The 19,453-nt window shown below is 43.5% G+C and overlaps 1 protein-coding gene across 1 annotated transcript; it reads left to right on the top strand.

Annotated features, from left to right (window-relative positions):
- The first annotated feature begins 800 nt into the window (after window positions 1-800).
- LOC112564177 (CD9 antigen-like) lies at window positions 801-18,780 on the top strand. Its single transcript, XM_025238818.1, has 8 exons — window positions 801-1,052; window positions 12,021-12,257; window positions 12,384-12,473; window positions 12,866-12,967; window positions 13,401-13,487; window positions 13,776-13,889; window positions 14,599-14,703; window positions 15,418-18,780. The coding sequence occupies exons 1-7, from the start codon at window positions 987-989 to the stop codon at window positions 14,659-14,661; spliced, it is 759 nt and encodes a 252-aa protein (XP_025094603.1). The 5' UTR covers window positions 801-986; the 3' UTR covers window positions 14,662-14,703; window positions 15,418-18,780.
- The last annotated feature ends 673 nt before the right edge of the window (window positions 18,781-19,453 follow it).

The following is a 19,453-nucleotide window of genomic DNA, read 5'->3' as shown; positions in this document are numbered from 1 at the left end:
TGTGATGTCACCCAGTGTGATGTCACCAGGGTCACCCAGTGTGATGTCACACGAGTCACCCAGTGTGCACTCAAGCACCACAGGCCTGAATGTGGCGACCGAAACAATATCCGCTCTGATTGAGGTCACATGTGATAGGGTTTCCTTTGTAGTTTTGTCCTCGATGACCTGGCGTGACGTCACTGCCGTTGGTGGGTGGCGGTTGGTTGGGCTTGTCACAGACAGACTCACAGTGAGAGCCTTTGGCAGCCCCCCCCCTCCCCTTAAAAAGAGATAACGAGGGAACAAGAATGTAAACGTCGTTTACCGTCAGCATGGAGTCCTCTCGTCAAAAAAAAAAAAATAAATAAATAAAAAAAATCCCACACTCAATTCCTACTCCACTGTTTATGTATCGGCCAATCGCACAGTACGTCACGCACGTTACTGGAGGGTGTCACCTCATCTGACACATTGTCACGATAGGAATCCGTCACATACATGGAACATATATCCACCCCTCAAGACTGGATTAATACATTGAGCTCAAGGTTTAATGTCTTCACAATCTTGATGACGCTTGTTCGCCAATGATCTCGATGGCAGCCAGTCGCCATGGTCACGCCCGACTTGGCAGCCAGTGAGGTCACGCTCCATGGTGACAGTCCAGCGAACTTCGTCCAGCGACACCACGCTAGGGATGGTCAAACGGTCTTCTCGCTCCCCTCCCCTGCTCCCCACCCCCCACTTTACCAGGGAGGGTCGCGCATGCGCAGTGCCCTGCTGGTGCTGTGCGCGCACTGGGCGGAGCCAGACCTCCGGTGGTGGTGCAGCGCGTGGGCTGGCGGTGTGCAGCGCGAGGAGGCCATCAGCACCCGCGCCGCCTCGCGTCACTCGCTCTCGTCGCGTTACGTCCCGGCTCGTCACTCTCGCTCATCTCATCGTCTTCTCGCTGGTGGTGGTTGTTGTTGTCGTCGTGCGTGCCTGGATAGTGCTCCGCTGCCGCCATGGCTTTGGAAGGATGCAACGCGTGCCTGAAATACTTGATGATCATCTGGAATTTTCTGATCCTGGTGAGTACCTCGACCGTCATTTCTCAGAAGCTTTACCTCGCCGGGTTCTTTATCAATGGCCGGCGGTACCTTGTCAGCCCTCGCAGTCCTCGCGGTCCCACAGGCACAGCCAAGCGAGTGGGTGACCCCGGGTGTCCTGACCTCTTTGCTAATGTTGATATTTATGTGCTGAGGTTGATATTTACTGCGACATTCACACAACACTTCCACGCCCTGCCACCGCTGCGTCATCTTAATGACAGATAATATATCTCAGTCAATTAATTGTTTTTTTATTATTATTGTTTCCTAGCTCTCTGTCGGTCTCCGCTACATTTTCAGTAGATGAATATTAAAAATCATGCATGCACCTGCCAGACTTAGCAACCGAACATCACTTAGACTGACATCTACAAGGATGATGGAATCTGAATCTGAATAAACTGAGGAATCACTGAGATGATTAAAAGCATGATGTTAATTAACTGAAGTATCAGATGCCCGAGCTGTTGACGAGTGAGTGGCGTCCAGTTACCGCTGCCAGGTAACATTTCAATCAGACGAGAGGATTCCGTTACTTGCAGGCCTGAGTGCAGTCGGTGTGCAGTTGAGATCTTAATGAAAGGTTGTGACACGAGCGAGCAATTAAATCACGTGCATTGTGGGCGAGGGCGTTAGCGCATAAACCGTGTTCACCGTGGAAAGACAGCGGAGTGTAGACGTCTGCTGAGTGTAAGGTGTAGACTGGAGTAATGAGTGTAAAGTATAGAATGAGTAATGAGTGTAAGGTGTAGACTTGAGTAATGAGTGTAAAGTATAGAGTGTGTAATGAGTGTAAAGTATAGACTGAGTAATGAGTGTAAGGTGTAGACTTGAGTAATGAGTGTAAAGTATAGACTGAGTAATGAGTGTAAGGTGTAGACTGAGTAATGAGTGTAAAGCGTAGACTGAGTAATGAGTGTAAAGTGTAGACATGACTGCTGAGTGTAAAGGTGTAGACTGGAGTAATGAGTGTAAAGTATACACTGAGTAATGAATGTAAGGTGTTGACTGAGTAATTAGTGTAAGGTGTAGACTTGAGTAATGAGTGTAAGGTGTAGACTGAGTAATACGTGTAAAGTATAGACTGAGTAATGAGTGTAAGGTGTATACTGTAGTAATGAGTGTAAAGTATAGCTTGAGTAATGAGTGTAAGGTGTAGACTTGAGTAATGAGTGTAAGGTATAGACTGAGTAATGCGTGTAAAGTGTAGACTGAGTAATAAGTGTAAGGTGTATACGGAGTAATGAGTGTAAGGTGTAGACTGGAGTAATGAGTGTAAGGTATAGTGTGAGTAATGAGTGTAAGGTGTATACGGAGTAATGAGTGTAAGGTGTAGACTTGAGTAATGAGTGTAAGGTGTAGAATTGAGTAATGAGTGTAAAGCATAGACTGAGTAATGAATGTAAAGGTGTAGACTGAGTAATGAGTGTAATGATGCAGACTTGACTAATGAGTGTAAGGTGTAGACGAGTAATGAGTATAAAGTGTAGAGTGAGTAATGAGTGTAAGGTGTAGACTTAAGTAATGAGTATAAAGTGTAGAGTGAGTAATGAGTGTAAGTGTAGACTTGAGTAATGAGTATAAAGTGTAGAGTGAGTAATGAGTGTAAGGTGTATACGGAGTAATGAGTGTAAGGTGTAGACTGGAGTAATGAGTGTAAGGTGTAGACTGAGTAATGAGTGCAAAGCATAGAGTGAGTAATGAGTGTAAGGTGTATACGGAGTAATGAGTGTAAGGTGTAGACTTGAGTAATGAGTGTAAGGTGTAGACTTGAGTAATGAGTGTAAGGTGCAGAATTGAGTAATGAGTGTAAAGCATAGACTGAGTAATGAATGTAAAGGTGTAGACTGAGTAATGAGTGTAATGATGCAGACTTGACTAATGAGTGTAAGGTGTAGACTTGAGTAATGAGTATAAAGTGTAGAGTGAGTAATGAGTGTAAGGTGTAGACTTGAGTAATGAGTATAAAGTGTAGAGTGAGTAATGAGTGTAAGGTGTAGACTTGCGTAATGAGTATAAAGTGTAGAGTGAGTAATGAGTGTAAGGTGTAGACTTGAGTAATGAGTATAAAGTGTAGAGTGAGTAATGAGTGTAAGTGTAGACTTGAGTAATGAGTATAAAGTGTAGACTGAGTAATGAGTGTAAGGTGTAGACTTGAGTAATGAGTGTAATGTATAGACATGGCTATTGAGTGTAAGGTGTAGACGTGACTGCTGAGTAGACGTGCGGCTTTAAACTGAGGAATGTAGATCCTGGTGGATGTAAGAGGATGAGGGTTGTGCACAGAGAGATGCATGAGGCCTGTAAACACTCAGACTCTACATCCGTCACCTGCGATGCTATCTCTCCATGCTACACACTGTTACAACCCACTGTTACTACACACTGTTACAACCCACTGTTACAACACAGTGTTACAACCCACTGCTACTACACAGTGTTACAAAACAGTTACAACCCACTGCTACAACACACTGTTACTACACACTGTTACTACACAGTGTTACAACCCACTGTTACAACACTGTTACAACTCACTCACTGCTACTACACAGTGTTACAACACACTGTTACAAAACACTGTTACTACACAGTGTTACAACACACTGTTACAGTCCACTGCTACAACACAATGTTACTAAACACTGTTACAACTCACTGCTACAACCAACTGTTACAACACACTGTTACTGCACTGTTACAACCGACTGTTACAACCGACTGTTACAAAACAGTTACAACTCACTGTTACTACACTGTTACAACTACTCTCCAGTGCTGCGCACGCGCAGTGTGTGACGCGGGCTTCGTGCGTGCTGCTACCTGTCGGCCACTTAGCGACCAAACGGGTTTTTCTCGCCGTTAACGAGGGTCGGGTTAACCACCCGAGGTTACAGCCTCCCGCGTGCACGTCAGGCCGAGCTTACATAGAGGGCGCTCGCACCTCCAGGCTAGAGTTCACTGTATTAGATGCTATAACTCAAAATGTTACATGCTATAACTCAATATGTTACATGCTATCACTCAGTATTTTACCTGGTATAGTTCAGAAGTTAAACATCGTTTTATAATTACACACAAACGTCAACGTGGTACAGAATGGACAGAATATTCTCTCCATGTTTGCTGTTGACTCAGGCTTTGCTTGTTGCACATTATGGCATATGTTATCTGTATTATTATTATAGCAACTGAACGAAAGAGTTAATAGCCGCACTCTACCATTGTGTCAAAGTTTGAATGTTGTGCGAACAGAGAATGTCGGCTTTTGTTTATTTACGGACTTGCCAAAGATCGGCCGTCTCCTGGTTGTCTGCCCGTCATAGAGGTCTCGCTAGCTACCGGTCCACAGGTGGATCCGAACCAGAGCTGCATGGCACGAGGGCTGTAATGCCGGTGATCGTGGCTTAAAGAGACATCCGACAGGTTGAGTTACGGAGACTCAAAGTTTGATAAGTTCCCGTAGTGAACTTTGACCCTGACGCCAGAGAGATTTCACTCGTGTACCTGTCAGTCCTCCTCCCACCTGCTAGGAGAGGTAGACATGCACAAGTTGGCAGCCACCCTCAGCGACTAGGGGAGTAGACAGCCATGTAGTGCAAAGAGAGAGAAGTTTCTGAGTACTGCTCGTACCTGTGTGTGCGTGAGTGTGTGGAGGGTGTTGTGCATGTTTGTTAGGGTGTGTGGGTGTGTGAGTATGTGTGAGTGCGTGGAGGGGTGCTGTGCATGTTTGTTGAGGTGTGTGGGCGTCATTGTGTGTGTGGATGTGTGGGTGTCCGCGAGTGGGTTTGGATGAATAGGCATGTGAATGCATGTCTGAATAATGTGAAAGAACCAGGGTAAGAATACAGTGAAAGGGTTTCATTCACCCTGCATACACCCGCGACTGTAGGGGTGGCAGCCATGATAACGTTTCTTGCCTAACGACTTCTCACACACACACAGACACACTGACATGAATGTACACCTGGCCACACATTACTGATTCTCTCATTCACTCATGTGTGCACACAGTGCAGCTGGGTCATCTGCCGGTACTGTCCCCCTTCCCCAGCACATCCATCCACCCAGCCAGCCCCACATCAACCCTTGTATACGACTGCGATAGTGTATGAACTTGGTGCACTTCGAGCTTGGCGGGAATTTTGTGACAAGGTTGGCTGGACTGTTAGTGAATGGCTGTCTACTCCTGGTATGTGAGCCTGTCTACTTATAGTTTGTGAGACTGTCTAGTTTCATCTTGCGAGACTGACTGTCTACTTATAGTTTGTGAGATTGTCTACTTATATGTTGTGAGACTGTCTACTTATAGTTTGTGAGACTGTCTACTTATAGTTTGTGAGACTGTCTACTTATAGTTTGTGAGACTGTCTAGTTTCATCTTGCGAGACTGGCTGTCTACTTATAGTCTGAGACCGTCTACTTTCATCTTGTGAGACTGTCTACTTATAGTCTGTGAGACTGTCTACTTTAGTGTCTTTGAGACTGTCTACCTATAGTCTATGAGACTGGCTGCATGTCTCCAACTCTCTCAGCTACTTTCCTACTTTGTGAGGCCTGCTGACACCTGTGACACATGCTCCTCCAGCACCTGTGACTGGACAGTCCATTACTCACGGGTGGCTAGCGTGAGAGGTGCCGCGACACATAGTTCACAGAATAGAGTGGTACAGTGTTGTACAGAGGCTTGATTATAGTGCTATAGTGTTGTACAGAGGCTTGATTATAGTGCTATAGTGTTCACAGGGGTTTGATTATAGTGCTGTAATGTTCACAGCGGCTTGATTATAGTGTTATAGTGTTCACAAAGAGTTGGTTATAGCACTATCGTGTCCACAGAGGGTTGATCTTATTACTATGATGTTCACAGAAGGTTTATAGGGCTAGAGATGTGATGCTAGGATGGTGCACACAGGGCTGATGAGGATTGTGTGACCTCAGTGTGAAACTATTCTGAATACATTATACATGAGTAATTGCATGGGTGGATCCCGTTTATGTGACTCACGCGCGACTGGTGCTGACGTCTGAAGCAGCTTTTCTTCATGGCGGTGGCAAACACAAGACCAACCAACATCAAGGAGTGGACAGGTCATCAGATGAAAGGGTGCAGACCACTGGAGATTCTTCCACCCCACCCTTCCCAACGACTGGTTGCGGATAAAGGACAGGAAGAGACAGAGAGAGACAGACATACTCTTGTCAAGTGAAGTAACTACAGACATAAGAGCACTGTCACTGTGACATAAGAGCACTGTTACTGTGTGACATAAGAGCACTGTCACTGTGACATAGTGACATAAGAGCACTGTCACTGTGACATAAGAGCACTGTCACTGTGACGAAAGTGCGCGAAGAAGGGAATTAAGAGTTATGACTGAAGGAATTTTGCGCCACACGGGTATCGAACCAGCGAGCCTCTGGGTTCGGACACCAGCACTCTAGCCACTTCTCTCTCCGCTTCTCGATGGCCACAACTATGTCAGCAGCTGCATCCTGTCGTTAGCATCTTGCATATCCGTGTTTGTCGGCATGGTCAGTTTCTATTCGACTTTTTCGACAGGTTGCGAGTGTACAGAGCTGCATCCACTGCACACTGCCACCCACTTTTGTCATAGAAACCATCCTCTCGCCATGTGTGTTGTCATAGAAACCAAGCTCTTTTACAGCGAGCAGGAATGGCTGTACCGAGAGAACCTTGTCACAGGAACGCTGCCTGCCGCCTCACAGAACAGCTTTCTTCATCTTCCTGCGAGCAAGTTCCACGCAGGCAGTTTGGCTGCCCTTGACCCTTTGTCTACCCGCACACACACGCACGCACACACGCACACATCAACACGCACGCACACACACACACGCACTCAAAATGCACAAGAATGCGGGCGTCTTTGGACGGCACTGGAATAAACCAGCGGGTTTGGGTGAACCAGACAGGAAACCGTTCAGGTCAGGTTGGGAGTTGGAGGGAGGGGCTCTACTTTATATGCACAATGAACTCGCTGTTGGAAGGTCAGAGGCCAAGGCTGCAGATGATTTGGCTCTCAGCTCGTCGGAATATCGTTGGGAACTACAACAGCATCAGCTCGGGGGTAGATGGAGGAGGTGGATGCTGACAATCGATGAGAAGGGTTTCGTCTGGTCACGGCGCTGACCTTCTGACCTTCTGACTGATCCTGGGCTGGCTGTGGGAGGAGGGAGATGGTGACACGATGACCATGGCATCCCTAGAGAGGGCATTACGACACTTGTAGGGGCAGACAGTTCAAACACAGTGAAATAACTATGAAGAGACAGCATACATAAATATTTAGTCTGTATTTCACGTCTGCTGGGGGACGGTGATGAGAGGTCAGCATGTGTGTGAATGTGTATGCATGCACAATGATGTATGTACATGTACAGTGATGTATGTATTTACAGTAATATGCTGCATGTACAGTAATATGTGTATAGACACCCCAAAACCATCACACATGAGCAAGATAGGTGTGTAGACCCCCAATACCACATCTTACGGATGTGTAGCCTCCCCAGAGACCCTCGGGACAGTCACATTACTTGTGCTGAGATCTTACAGTGTTACAGGGCGTGTTACAGGACATATGGATATATTACAGGACATATTACAGGACATATCACAGGACAGGTTACTGTATTTGTACAGACTTCCACCTTCCATCCTTCCCGATCCTGTAGTGTGAGGCAAACATTCTGGAGGTGACCGAGTCACGGTTACTTGTAGTTGGTTCCCGAGTGTCGAGCTGTCAGTGCAGGATGGATGTAGCAATGTATCAGGACTGGCTGTAGCCTCCAGCTTCCTTCTTACACCTCAGGTCGACACTAGTCACGACTGACATGTGGAGGGAGGGAATGCAAGAAGAATCTTGTGTGTGTGAAAGACAAGACAGTGTCAACTGTACACCCACTTTATGTCCTCTGTACATTTTTCTGTCTGTTGATCATTCACTGCAGAAGAGTTTCTTACAACAAACTCAGGTTCGTCTGTTGGATGTCTGTTTGTGTGTTTGTCCCACTTTATGTATGTAAGAGCGCCTTGAGCCCCCGCCCCTCCTATTTGTTTGTGAGATAAGATGCTCTATAAATAAGTATTTATTATTATTAGTTGCACAAAAGATGTAAACAAAAAGTAATGAAGATAGTGAATTGACTGACAGCTTGAATCTGTTCAAGTAAGTAGATAATGATATGAAAGGCCGTTCAAAGTTTAAGATGTTTGCCAGAAATAGTGTCTTTACATATTGTATCAGGAGGGACTAATGAAGCATGTTAGCACATGTTAGCACATGTTAGCATGGTGTTGGATGTTAGTCAGGTAGAGCTCTCACACACTCACACAGGTGTTATCATGTTTTAATGTCCTTGCTGTTATCTTACTCACATTTCCCTATTCAAGCAACTCTTATTATTGTCCTTGGCCTAAACAAACTTTGTCACCTACATCTGTGGATGCTGGGGTGGAGGGGAATGTCTGGCTGGCGGCTGACTACCGGGAATTCCGTTATTACACACGATTATCACCAGGTGGCGTGTGGCAGACATGTTGAATCCAGTCAGAGGGACGAGAACTGCCAGACTCTGGCCTCGTGGTTGCCCAGTCATCTGCTACACATCATCCTACTGTTATTGCTGTATCCGCAGGCTGACAGTTCAGCGGTGTCAAACAACTGCTGTGTTCAGAGTTTTAATTAACTAAAACTTTATCCCCAAATTGAATTATTATCAGTTTAAATCTCTGCCTGGTACAAATGTGAAGCATCTTACATACGGGTGTTCTAAATGATGAAACACTTGTTTTAGAGGTCCTCATTAAGTGCACTACTTCTTGCTAATTACATGCCTGACCTGCCATTCGCCATGTCCTTCCATTGCTGACTAATTAAAATCTGACTGTGTCCCCTCCCACAGTCGTCCCCAATAACAACACACAATAGTAATACCAATACAGTAACTGCGTAAGCAATGAGCAACATTTATAAGGCACTTATACTGGTTCACTCATTCACACATTCACAGTGACAAACACACTACCTTCCTGCCATGACATATTCATTCAAACAGAACAATTCCAGACTGAGTCACATTTACAAGTACAGTAGTACTCTCGACACCCGGGTTTTGTAAAGTTAGACGAAGGCTGGGACACAAGCTGAATGTCTAACATTGTAATACAAGATTCACAGACCTTAGTTCCATTGTAAGAACAGAAATGGAATCCGTGTGATTTACACTTGGAGCGGCCTGGAGACAGAGGACGACTGTCACTTGAAGACCAGAGGGAGAGAGGTGGTAGTGAAGAGAGAGAGAAGACTAGGAGGGTAGAGAAGAGTGATAATATTAAAACAGACTCAAGCAATCATTGACAGCCAGTGTAGCCTCCAATATAGCAGGAGTGCAAGATTGTGCTGTAAAATATAATGTTGAACTCTAATGTCACAATTCCAGAAGTCACAGAAGAGTTGATGATGTTGGTTATGACCCGAAGCATAACATCGAAGATGGTCGTACAACAGTTTGGTGGGAATGGAACACGGCACAGGATCTTCAGACAGTATCTCTTCATACCTGAGACACAGGTGTAAACTTGTTGAGACAAGAGACCGAGTGTTGCATTATGAGTGACAGACAAGTGAAAGGAGATTAAAAGCTTCTCCTGATGGTCTCAATCTTATCCGTGAAGCCATCAGTAAGAACAGTCGGCAATGCCACAGGATTGGTGCTTTGTAGGCACAGGAGAGAAGCTCTTTGCCAAGAAGCCAACTGAAATTCTAGAGCAGCTTTGCTGGCAAGAACACGAGCAGAGACAATACAAGTTTTGCATCCGTAACTAAACTGGTAATCTTGTGTTTACCAGCATCGAAAATGTGTTTATACATAGTGACATGTCTTTCTCCACATCCCTTCCACCTTCACCCTCTCCTTGTGACTGCTCAGTAAGTGTACTGACCCAGGGGTTAACAGATCGTGTGTTGTACAGGTTGTTATACGAGGAGCTAGTGTGTTTGTCTAGCACCGACACTTGGCACTGTGTTCAGAAACCCAACAAACAGGAATCAATTCAGCAGATCATTTGAAAGCTTATTTATCAAGTATATTACTACGCAAGCAAACTAGTGTACACCCATGAGTAAGCTTTGGGACATTGAAATTGTCGGGTGGCCCAACACAACCAGCTTTTCGGGTAGAGTGAACTACCCGTGAAGAAATGGGTGGGTCAGTGAGATCAAAGACTGTGTTGACAAACTGCATAATTGCATCGAGACCACAGATTGCAATGTGTTTGTTGACATCCTCCGATGTTAGGGAACTAGCTGACTGTGTAACTTTTTGTCTTAATTTCTGTGAAGATTCTGTTGTAACAAAGAAAATTGTCAGTTTATTCTCAACAAGTCTTGGATGTACACCCCACATATCTCTCATGTACTCGCTCAACTCCGTTCCTTTAAGCGGCTTCACAAGCTTGCTTACCGGCTGGCTGGTCACACACGAACGCTGTTTCGGTCTTGTTTTGCCTATATTTAGGCCGTCTCGAGTCCCATAGCTCGCTATGGGAGTTAATTAATTCGATCATGAACGGTATGGTCCTCGCTGAGGCTCGCCAGAGGCCCTGTTGCTTTCACAGCCGTGTAGAACAGGTTCTAAAGCGCGAAGCACCGCAAGCTGAATCCCAGGCTTCCGCTTTGGGGATAGCTTGCAGTGGTGGTCACACGGCAAGCAGGAAAAGCAGGGTTGCTTCTCGTGTGCCCGCCGCTTTAGCCATGGATAGTTATCTCCCCACCTTATCTCTGTTTTTCTGCATTATCTTCCTTCTTCCTGCGGCTGTTATGGTACATTATTCTTTATCTTTTATTCACATCTCAGTGACATGCAACCGAGGACACAGTGCGAACTCACCTTCTCTCGAAACAAACATTTGCTCAGTGTTGGGGAGAATAGCTCACGAGCTTTAGCAAACACCACGGCGGCCAAGAATAGGTGGAGGTGTATCTGAGCATCTCTCACATCGACTGTCGGCCTCCAGTTGCAGTCCCACACCACCAGCTGTAACTGAACTGTGCAGTGTGTTCGTCTACCGATCCGTCCAAACATGTTTCACGCCTGCACGTGAGTCAGTGCGTGCGGGGGTCCATCGACTCCAACACTCAAGTAGCCTGAGCCTCGTTTTCAGTCTTTGGAAATCACATGGTTAAGCAGTTAAAGGACTTAATGTCTGTATTGTTGTGCTATTGTTGCTGAGGACAAGAACTTGCCCACAAGACAAAGGCTGGAAGTCGGCAGCAGGACATGTTGGAACAAGTGCCAGACACTCGCTGAGATGCTCTGCAGCACATTAATTGACATCAGACTGGTCGCCTGGCTCTAGAACACATATTTATTTCTGATCGGCTCAATAACAACAACAGCAGCAGCAAAAATAGTATTCAAAATTTGTGTAAAAGTCATAAAATTCAGGGCAACGGGGGTCAAGTGAATGCACACCGCTATGATGCTAGCGGGAAGCTAGCCACTGATATTTGAGAAGCATGTTAGCCACCCTACTAACAGCACGCTGTACACCCGGTCCTCGACCTTACAAAAATGAAGAACTGATTCACTGCTGCCAGACTGGGAAGTGCGGTGAGACTAGTGACAGCAGTGAGACCTGCAAATGTTATTGTAAACAACACAGCATAGACCTTGCTTTGTCAAAAGGACTACAACAAATTATTTATTCATTTGTTAATTACCAAAGTCAAACTTAGCGCATTTTAAAAGAAGGAATAAAACTGTGGAGACGGCATATTTAAAATGCAAGGTAGTTGGTTGCTGGACATTTAAAGTTACTACTTGTTGTAGACCGTCAGATGAGGACGCTATTGCAAGTTTCACATTAAATGTTCCATGTTTTATCTGTGGATGACGAAGGCGATGGTTGTTGTGTGTGTTTAGCTGCTGGGTCTGGCCATACTCGGGATAGGAGTGTGGGTGGTGGTCGACAAGGACTCCGGAAAGTTCGTGGACGACATGGTGGACTCGAACCTGATCATCAACTACAGCCGCGTGTCCGACTCCAACCTCTTCGAGCTCACCGGTTACCTGCTCATCGGTCTCGGCGTTGTTGTCGTCGTCATCGCGCTCCTCGGCTTGTGTGGAGCCTTGCGAGAGAGCCAGTGTCTGCTGGGAACGGTAGGTGGTGTTGAATTTACCTGTACACTCCGTCTGTCTACATACCTATGATACCTGAATACACGCAGTGTTATCCCACGACATCACAACATCACTTATCATCGATAATATATATATTATTTTCAGTGTTTTGTCGTCCTCTTCCTCATCTTCGGAGCACTGCTGGGCGTAGGAATATGGGTCTACATTGAGAAAGACAACATGGACGTCGACAATGTAAGCGTAGTGCTGTCCTCACGTACTGTCCTCACGCAATTATTGCCCTCAGACTGTCTAGTCGTGTATATTATTGCCCTCAGACTGTCTAGTCGTGTATATTATTGCCCTCAGACTGTCTAGTCGTGTATATTATTGCCCTCAGACTGTCTAGTCGTGTATATTATTGCCCTCAGACTGTCTAGTCGTGTATATTATTGCCCTCGGACTCACTAGTCGTGTATATTATTGCCCTCGGACTGTCTAGTCATGTATATTATTGCCCTCATACTGTCACGTGCTTCCAAACATCTCATCTTGGTGTCCACGTGGCTTTTTTCTTGACATTTGTTGATGTGACTCAGTGCCAGAGATCAAAATATTTGTATGTGTGTGTGTTTTCCTAACTTCAGGAAAAGCTGTATTATTACCTGAAAGAGGTCCTGGATGAAGCCGTGGAAAACTACGGAAAAGATGAGGAGTCGAAGAAATTCATGGACGCCGTACAGAAAAAGGTAAGGCAGGCGCCGGCAACAAAAGCCATGGCAACAATAAAAACAATGCTGAATGGTTTGCTATGTCTTTGACTGTGTGTTACATGTAGCAGAGAATGTTGAAACTTTGTTTTCTAACATTAAAGAACGAAGTGAAGTTGTCACACATGAGCCAGTGCGATTTTAATGACTTTGTGAGCAGGTGATATCGTGGTATTTACGTTTGCTCAAGGTGGTGCTGTTGTAGAAATGATCTGGTAACTGATAAAGGATGATGAGCAAATTGAAAGAATTGGTTCGATGAACAAATGAGTAGACGGAAACAAGGATGGATGATAAGGAAGCGCGGGTTTAAGCTGTTTTCCTTTTTGATGATACAATGATAACTGGGTTTCTTTCACAAACGTGTAATCAGATGTTGTGAGTGAAGTGCATCACCTTGCTTACCTTTCAGTTTGACTGTTGCGGCTCTGAGAGAGGCTTTCCTGACTATGGCGCCATCTCTCCCGGCTTGGCAGCATGTATCACCAACCTCAATCAGGTGGGTATGTGGATTCACCCGGCACACAAAGCGGGTAATATTGGAGCAGCACCTGTTGACTTCCACTCATTCCATATCAAGTTTCGAAGGTCCATGCATTCTTGTATACATTCTTGTATTTTAAACAAAGATACTAAATACAGCATTCAGTATCTTTGTTTTGACTCGTAGCTGCATCTCTGCATTATTATTTATCCATCAATTATGTATAACAACCGTGTCTACCATTGTGTGTTGTTGTGTCGCAGCCACGTCTACCATTGTAAGTGTGTTGTTGTTGTGTCACAGCCATGCCTGCCCAGGTATAAGCAGTATGTGGAGGAGCGCATCGGTCTCAAGCAGTTTTTCTCGGGCCGCATGACCGTCACCGTGGCTGTGGCGCTGGGCCTCGCTGGCGCTCTGGTGAGTTCTTCCTGTTGGTTCCCTTGTAAATCACCCACACGTTGGCAAGAGTGAAGTTGTTTCTACAGACTGTGCACTCAGCAGGCTGGCACGTGTTTATCACGTGATCACCACCTTTCCCCCAAGCTTCATGCCACCCAGGGTAGGTCCTGTCGCCAACACAGGGAGGACTGGCTGTCCTGGGTTCAGATCTCGTCTCATGCACGCTGTTCTTTCTGTGCGTGTGACACCTGCCTTGTCAGGCTATAGATTTAGTTGCTGTGTCGGTGTAAAAAAATCACTTCTCCTCCCCCCCCCCCCACTCCCAACACCTAACGATCATGCTACATATCTGAATCACAGTGCTACATCTGTAATCTGTCACAATGCTACATATCACAATGATAATGTGTAATCTGATCAATGGTGGAAATCCCCCATCTCTGAGACACAATTAATTCTGTATTTCGATTTTGTTGACTGTTTGTGTTGATGTTTAGGTTTATTGTCACTTCGAGCAAATACTTTCAGAAATGGCTTAAGTAGTTTATCACGGGGCTGCAGCTGGTGGTCATAAATATTGGCACGTTTCCTGTGCCATACTTCTGCTGGTCCGTGCATGTGTGTGGAGGTGGGGTGTGTGTGTGTGAGAGAGAGTGTGTGTGTATGTGTGTGAGAGTGTGTGTGTGTGCTCACAGGATGCCAGTAACGAAATGCTTTCTATCCTCAGGTACTGGCGATGGTGTTCACACTCATCCTGTGCTGTGCTGTACGGCGCTCTGGCTCCTACTAGTCTCCCTTCTCACCATCAGCTCCTCCCTCCACTCCATTTCAGGTGAGCGCAGCGATCTGTCGGGTGGGTGTGTGGTAGTGGTGGTTGTTGGAGGGGTAGCTGTTTCTCTCTCAATACCTCTTCTACATCTTCTGCCTCGTCACACAGGTTTTTGCGTGCATGAATGTGCTTGCGCGCGCCTGACTTTCTGCCTGTCTGTCATTCTTACTTGCTCGCTCACTCTGTGTCTCTAGATATACTTTGAGAGAGACTCTATTTATAGAGTGATGTACAACGGGCCTCTCAGCATCTGCTGTTTTCATTATTATCGGGCTTGCCACCAATAATTAAATGAGAATTTGGTGGCGTTCTGCGGCCTGCTGCTGAAAATCACAGACGACGTGCGTGGGCTAGAAAATGTAAACAAAATTTAGTAAGTTTAAAATGCATAAAATAATGTATTATTTTTTTATCATACATAAATGATTGTTATATCATCTTCGTGTATTCAGTCTTGTAAACAATATTACGAGTGAAGAGAGAGCCTGGAGGTTTTTTCCCCTAACATTCGCAGGGGCTCTGACCCCTGACCCTTACAAATACCGATAACCACCTGTGTTTATAATTATAGATACAGAGTAATCTTTCGTTAATTTTTTTTTTTTTTTTTTTTTTTTTTTTGAAGAGATAGAGAGGAAATAACAAAAAATTAAAAAAATGACTGAGTTAATGACAGAAATTGTAAAATCTGTACCATTTGGTTCTGCGACCTTGCAGCATACTGCGTTTTCTGGCCTTGACCTGAGGGTCGTGCAGGGTTACCGTCATCAGCAGTTCAAGGACGACCTTGCAGCAAGGATGCGTCACCTTTCCTCCGTGCTGCAGTGTCGAAATAAATTAACTTGGACTGCACAAAGTCTGCATCGCCAGCAACAACAGCTGAGGAAACAGGAGCAGAAACATCAGAGCATCAAAAATTAGAGAAAAAAAAAATTGTTTTGATGTCCAGCGAAGGAAGAAGAGCTTCTGTCAGTCATTCATCGAGCATAGAGAAGAAATCCTTTCCTTGTGTTTCTGTATGATTTGTAGAACGGGCCTCGAAGAGTGCAGTTACTTTCTGAAACTCTGAAGTTTGTTGTGGTTATTTGTTATGTTCATGTCAATGGGGCTGTATTCACGAGGTAGCTGTAAGTGTTAAAGCCTGGGCCTGCATTCAATAGGTGACAGTTAACTATCTCTTAGGAGAGGTGAGACAGTCATAACATTAGGCAGTGGAGTGGACAGTCTTCCTTTTACTTGCTAAAGTCGGTGCTTGCTCCACATAATTTGCCGGAATTTTGTCGTAGTGAGAAACACTATTCATTTTAAAAATAAAAGTTTTTTTTATTGTGAGAAAGTTGGGTCTTGTGATATCACATATCCTGCTTTGCTCTACAATGACTGCTGACAACTGGTACTTACTATGCTATTAACTAGTCCTGCTGCTTAACCATTACTAGTATGTGATTTTGCCACTAATACTGCGCTAAAGCACGTGTAGTATGTGGTTTTGCCACTACATATTTTCCTGTTGCTAAAATCATTGCTCATTACAAATGAAATTAAGTGATAATATAAGTAATAGCAACTTGACTATCAAGACCACATTTGGCAGTGGAAGACACAGAGGTGCCCGTGATTGAACAACATGATAAGTGTTTGTCATCTAAGTCGCTGTAAACAATACATTAAGACCATCATTTTTAAGCAATGAAATTAGAAATATTACAGCCTATATATAGATATAGCTGTTAGTGATTAGACAGCCTTACACTTGTGCACTTTATTTGCTCAAAAGATACCAGAGGGTAGGGCCTATTATGTAATTTGCCTGCCTCCTTGCCCTGAATACAGGTTCCTCAGATCTCACATGATTTCTCATCTTAATATTCCATAGTCATTCTTAGGAGTATTCCAGTTGTCAGCTCAGCTGTCCAATCTACATCTGATTTTCTGTTATGGCATTCATAATACTACTGACCAAAAACACTTTAACACAAAGATAAAACACATTTATCATGTTTGCCATGAGTATACCATGTTTATTGTGAGTTATTAGAAGACATTGTGAAAATGGAGACATGTTTATTATGTGTAAATAGGAGGCATGTTTTTTAATGAGAATAAGGCATTTATTATAAGCAGGAATCCTCAATACTATAAGTTAATATAAAAATGAGGAATTTGAAACTGTTTTGATAACAAGGAAGTGAACGTGAACCATTTATTGGGGTAAGCAAGACTCCACCGGACTGTTATCATGACAAAAAGTATAAATTGGAGATATATTTTATTTTATCATAAACAGGAAGTAAGTTTATCATAGCAGGTAGGAAATGTTTAGTAATGTTGAACATTAAATAAGTAGGAGGCATGCTTATCATGAGAAAATAGCAACCATTTGTCATGTCATGAGTTTTGTTTGTGTCTTTCTTTTAAATAATCGTGTGTGTTGTGATTATAGTATTTTAGATGATTGACAAACTTTTAAATTAATTTAACCCCTATGTTTGCTGCGCAGGGAGCCACCAGGGAAATTGTGTAAGAAAGGGGAGCAAAATGCTATTAGGGGGAGATAATTCTATTGCTTTGTGATCAAATCTTACTTTCAAACAGATGCTTTAACTGTCCAAATGTTCGGCTGGAGAACACTTTGTTCTTACATTGACATTCAATTTTCTGGGCAGTTTGCCAATATTAAAACACAATTATTACTTTTTGAAATCAAATTTTAATCTTTTTTCTACAATTTTTTGCCTTAACTCACAATTCCGGTGCAGTTCCTGATAAAAAATCATTTGGGTGTTACAGTCTATGCATGCGTTAACCTTTCGTTTCATGAAAATGTTTCTTACATTTTTTCAGTTATTTTAGCATGATTGTGTAAAAGTATATTTTTATGCATTATCATTACTTCCATTAAAAACCATTAGGTGTGTGTCGTGAAAATACATAATAATCACTACTGGTGGTAAGCAGAAGATTAGTTGGTTTAATTTATTAAAAACTATTAAAAATATTGGTTTATTGAAAAGCATCAGGGCTTGGTACATTACAGAACTAATATTGACAAAGAAATCCATAAATATCTCATCACAAAGCTCTTGCAGAGATCTGGTGTATACATACATGTACAAATTAATTGCAAGTTTCTGCTGAAACACGTTGTGAGATAAATACCAGGTGAATATATTGAGATATGCTCATCAATTAGCCAATCAGTCAAGGGGTACTTCAAAAGCCTATAAAATCCAATACATCATGAGCAAAGGTTATTCGTAGGAGTAGCTTTGTCCCTGTGTTGTTTGTTTTTTATTGTTGTCTATCAAATTGCTTGTTCTGAGACACTATGCAATAAGAGTACACTGAGCATGCAAGTGATGAGGGCCTGGGGAAAGTCCACTGACTTTCTGTCATCTGTGTCCAGATAATCTAGACATAAGTCACTTGTGCACAAGCTCCTCATAATAAACTGTAGTTCTGAGATGATTATAAGGCAAACATTTATAGTTATAATTCAAGGACTGTTCTTTTGTAAATTACTCTGGCTAGGTTAATAAGAACACCTTTGTAAAGTTTATTTTAATAAAGCTAAAAAGCCCACCTATTTTATTATCAATGGTTTAGAAAAGCATGTGGGGGAGGGGTGTAGACTAAACATGTACCAGTTAACAGATCAAGTATCATCAGTGACAATGACTTTTAGATAGCTTGTGACCTTTAACTCACTCCTGTTTATCTAGACTCACAGAGAACCAAATTTCAGGAAAACAGATCAAATATTTATACCAACATACCTCTTTTGCACAGTGCTCTTCAACTTTGCAGGAATTAATTCACTTGTTTTGTATACATTGGATTGTAAAATACCAGTCACTTTAACGATCATTGCCAGTTTGCTTCTAATACTAGCTACTTCTGCTGCCAGTCACCTTAATTCTAAAAGCAAATTTAGAAAAACTGGTTGTATGTTTTTGTGTAACATGTACTTTGTTACTAAGTATAATGTGAATTTTATGTGGATTTTGTGAGAAAATTGTTGATTTCTTGTTAAGCATGAATAAAACTATTGTTTGATATTAAAATGTGTGTAACTGCTTAGTCTGTGTGTTGTCCACAAAGACTAAGAGTGGAATGTTGTTCTGGGCTCAGTACCTTTCATCGTCAAAATGGAAAATTGTAATCACACAGTTAGCTGCTTAAAAGCCTAGATTGGACTGATTTGTCTTCCGATAATGACAAGGTTCTCTGGCCCATGTAGTCATTGCCTTGCAAATGGCAGCGTGACTATGCACTTCAACACCTCATTTATTAATCTTGTTCCTGACTACACTCTCCGCATGTGGGTGGTGATGAAAAAGAAAAAAATGTGTGATCATCTTCACAAAGGTGCCAACTCACAGCACTTGAGACAAGGACAACATATGAAAGATGGAAAGAGAAACAATCACGCAGACAACAGAAGACAAAACATGCAAAAAAGAACAAGTGAACAAAGTAGGTGGACTAGTCAATAAATGAAAAAAAGGGGTTAAAAAATGGACTAGCATTATGTTGATTGGTAAAAGTTGTCCTCTAGCCTTTTGAGGTCTGTTAGGGGCGAGGTGTTAGAGACCTCACTTTACGTGAGGGTGGTGCCCATCTCCTCTCCCTCCACGCCTTACCTTCCCCAACCCTCTCTGGAGTCAGGAAACCATTCCTGCTAGCTGGGTTGACTGGGTAAAGTGAGCTGTGCTACACAGATTTCGAACCAGCCCACCTCTCAGTTTGGATG

The sequence above is a fragment of the Pomacea canaliculata genome, linkage group LG5 (genome assembly GCF_003073045.1).
Source record: "Pomacea canaliculata isolate SZHN2017 linkage group LG5, ASM307304v1, whole genome shotgun sequence".
In the NCBI taxonomy this organism is placed as follows: Eukaryota; Metazoa; Mollusca; class Gastropoda; order Architaenioglossa; family Ampullariidae; genus Pomacea; species Pomacea canaliculata.
The sequence above is the reverse complement of the archived record's forward strand: the minus strand, read 5'-3'. Positions and strand labels throughout refer to the sequence as shown.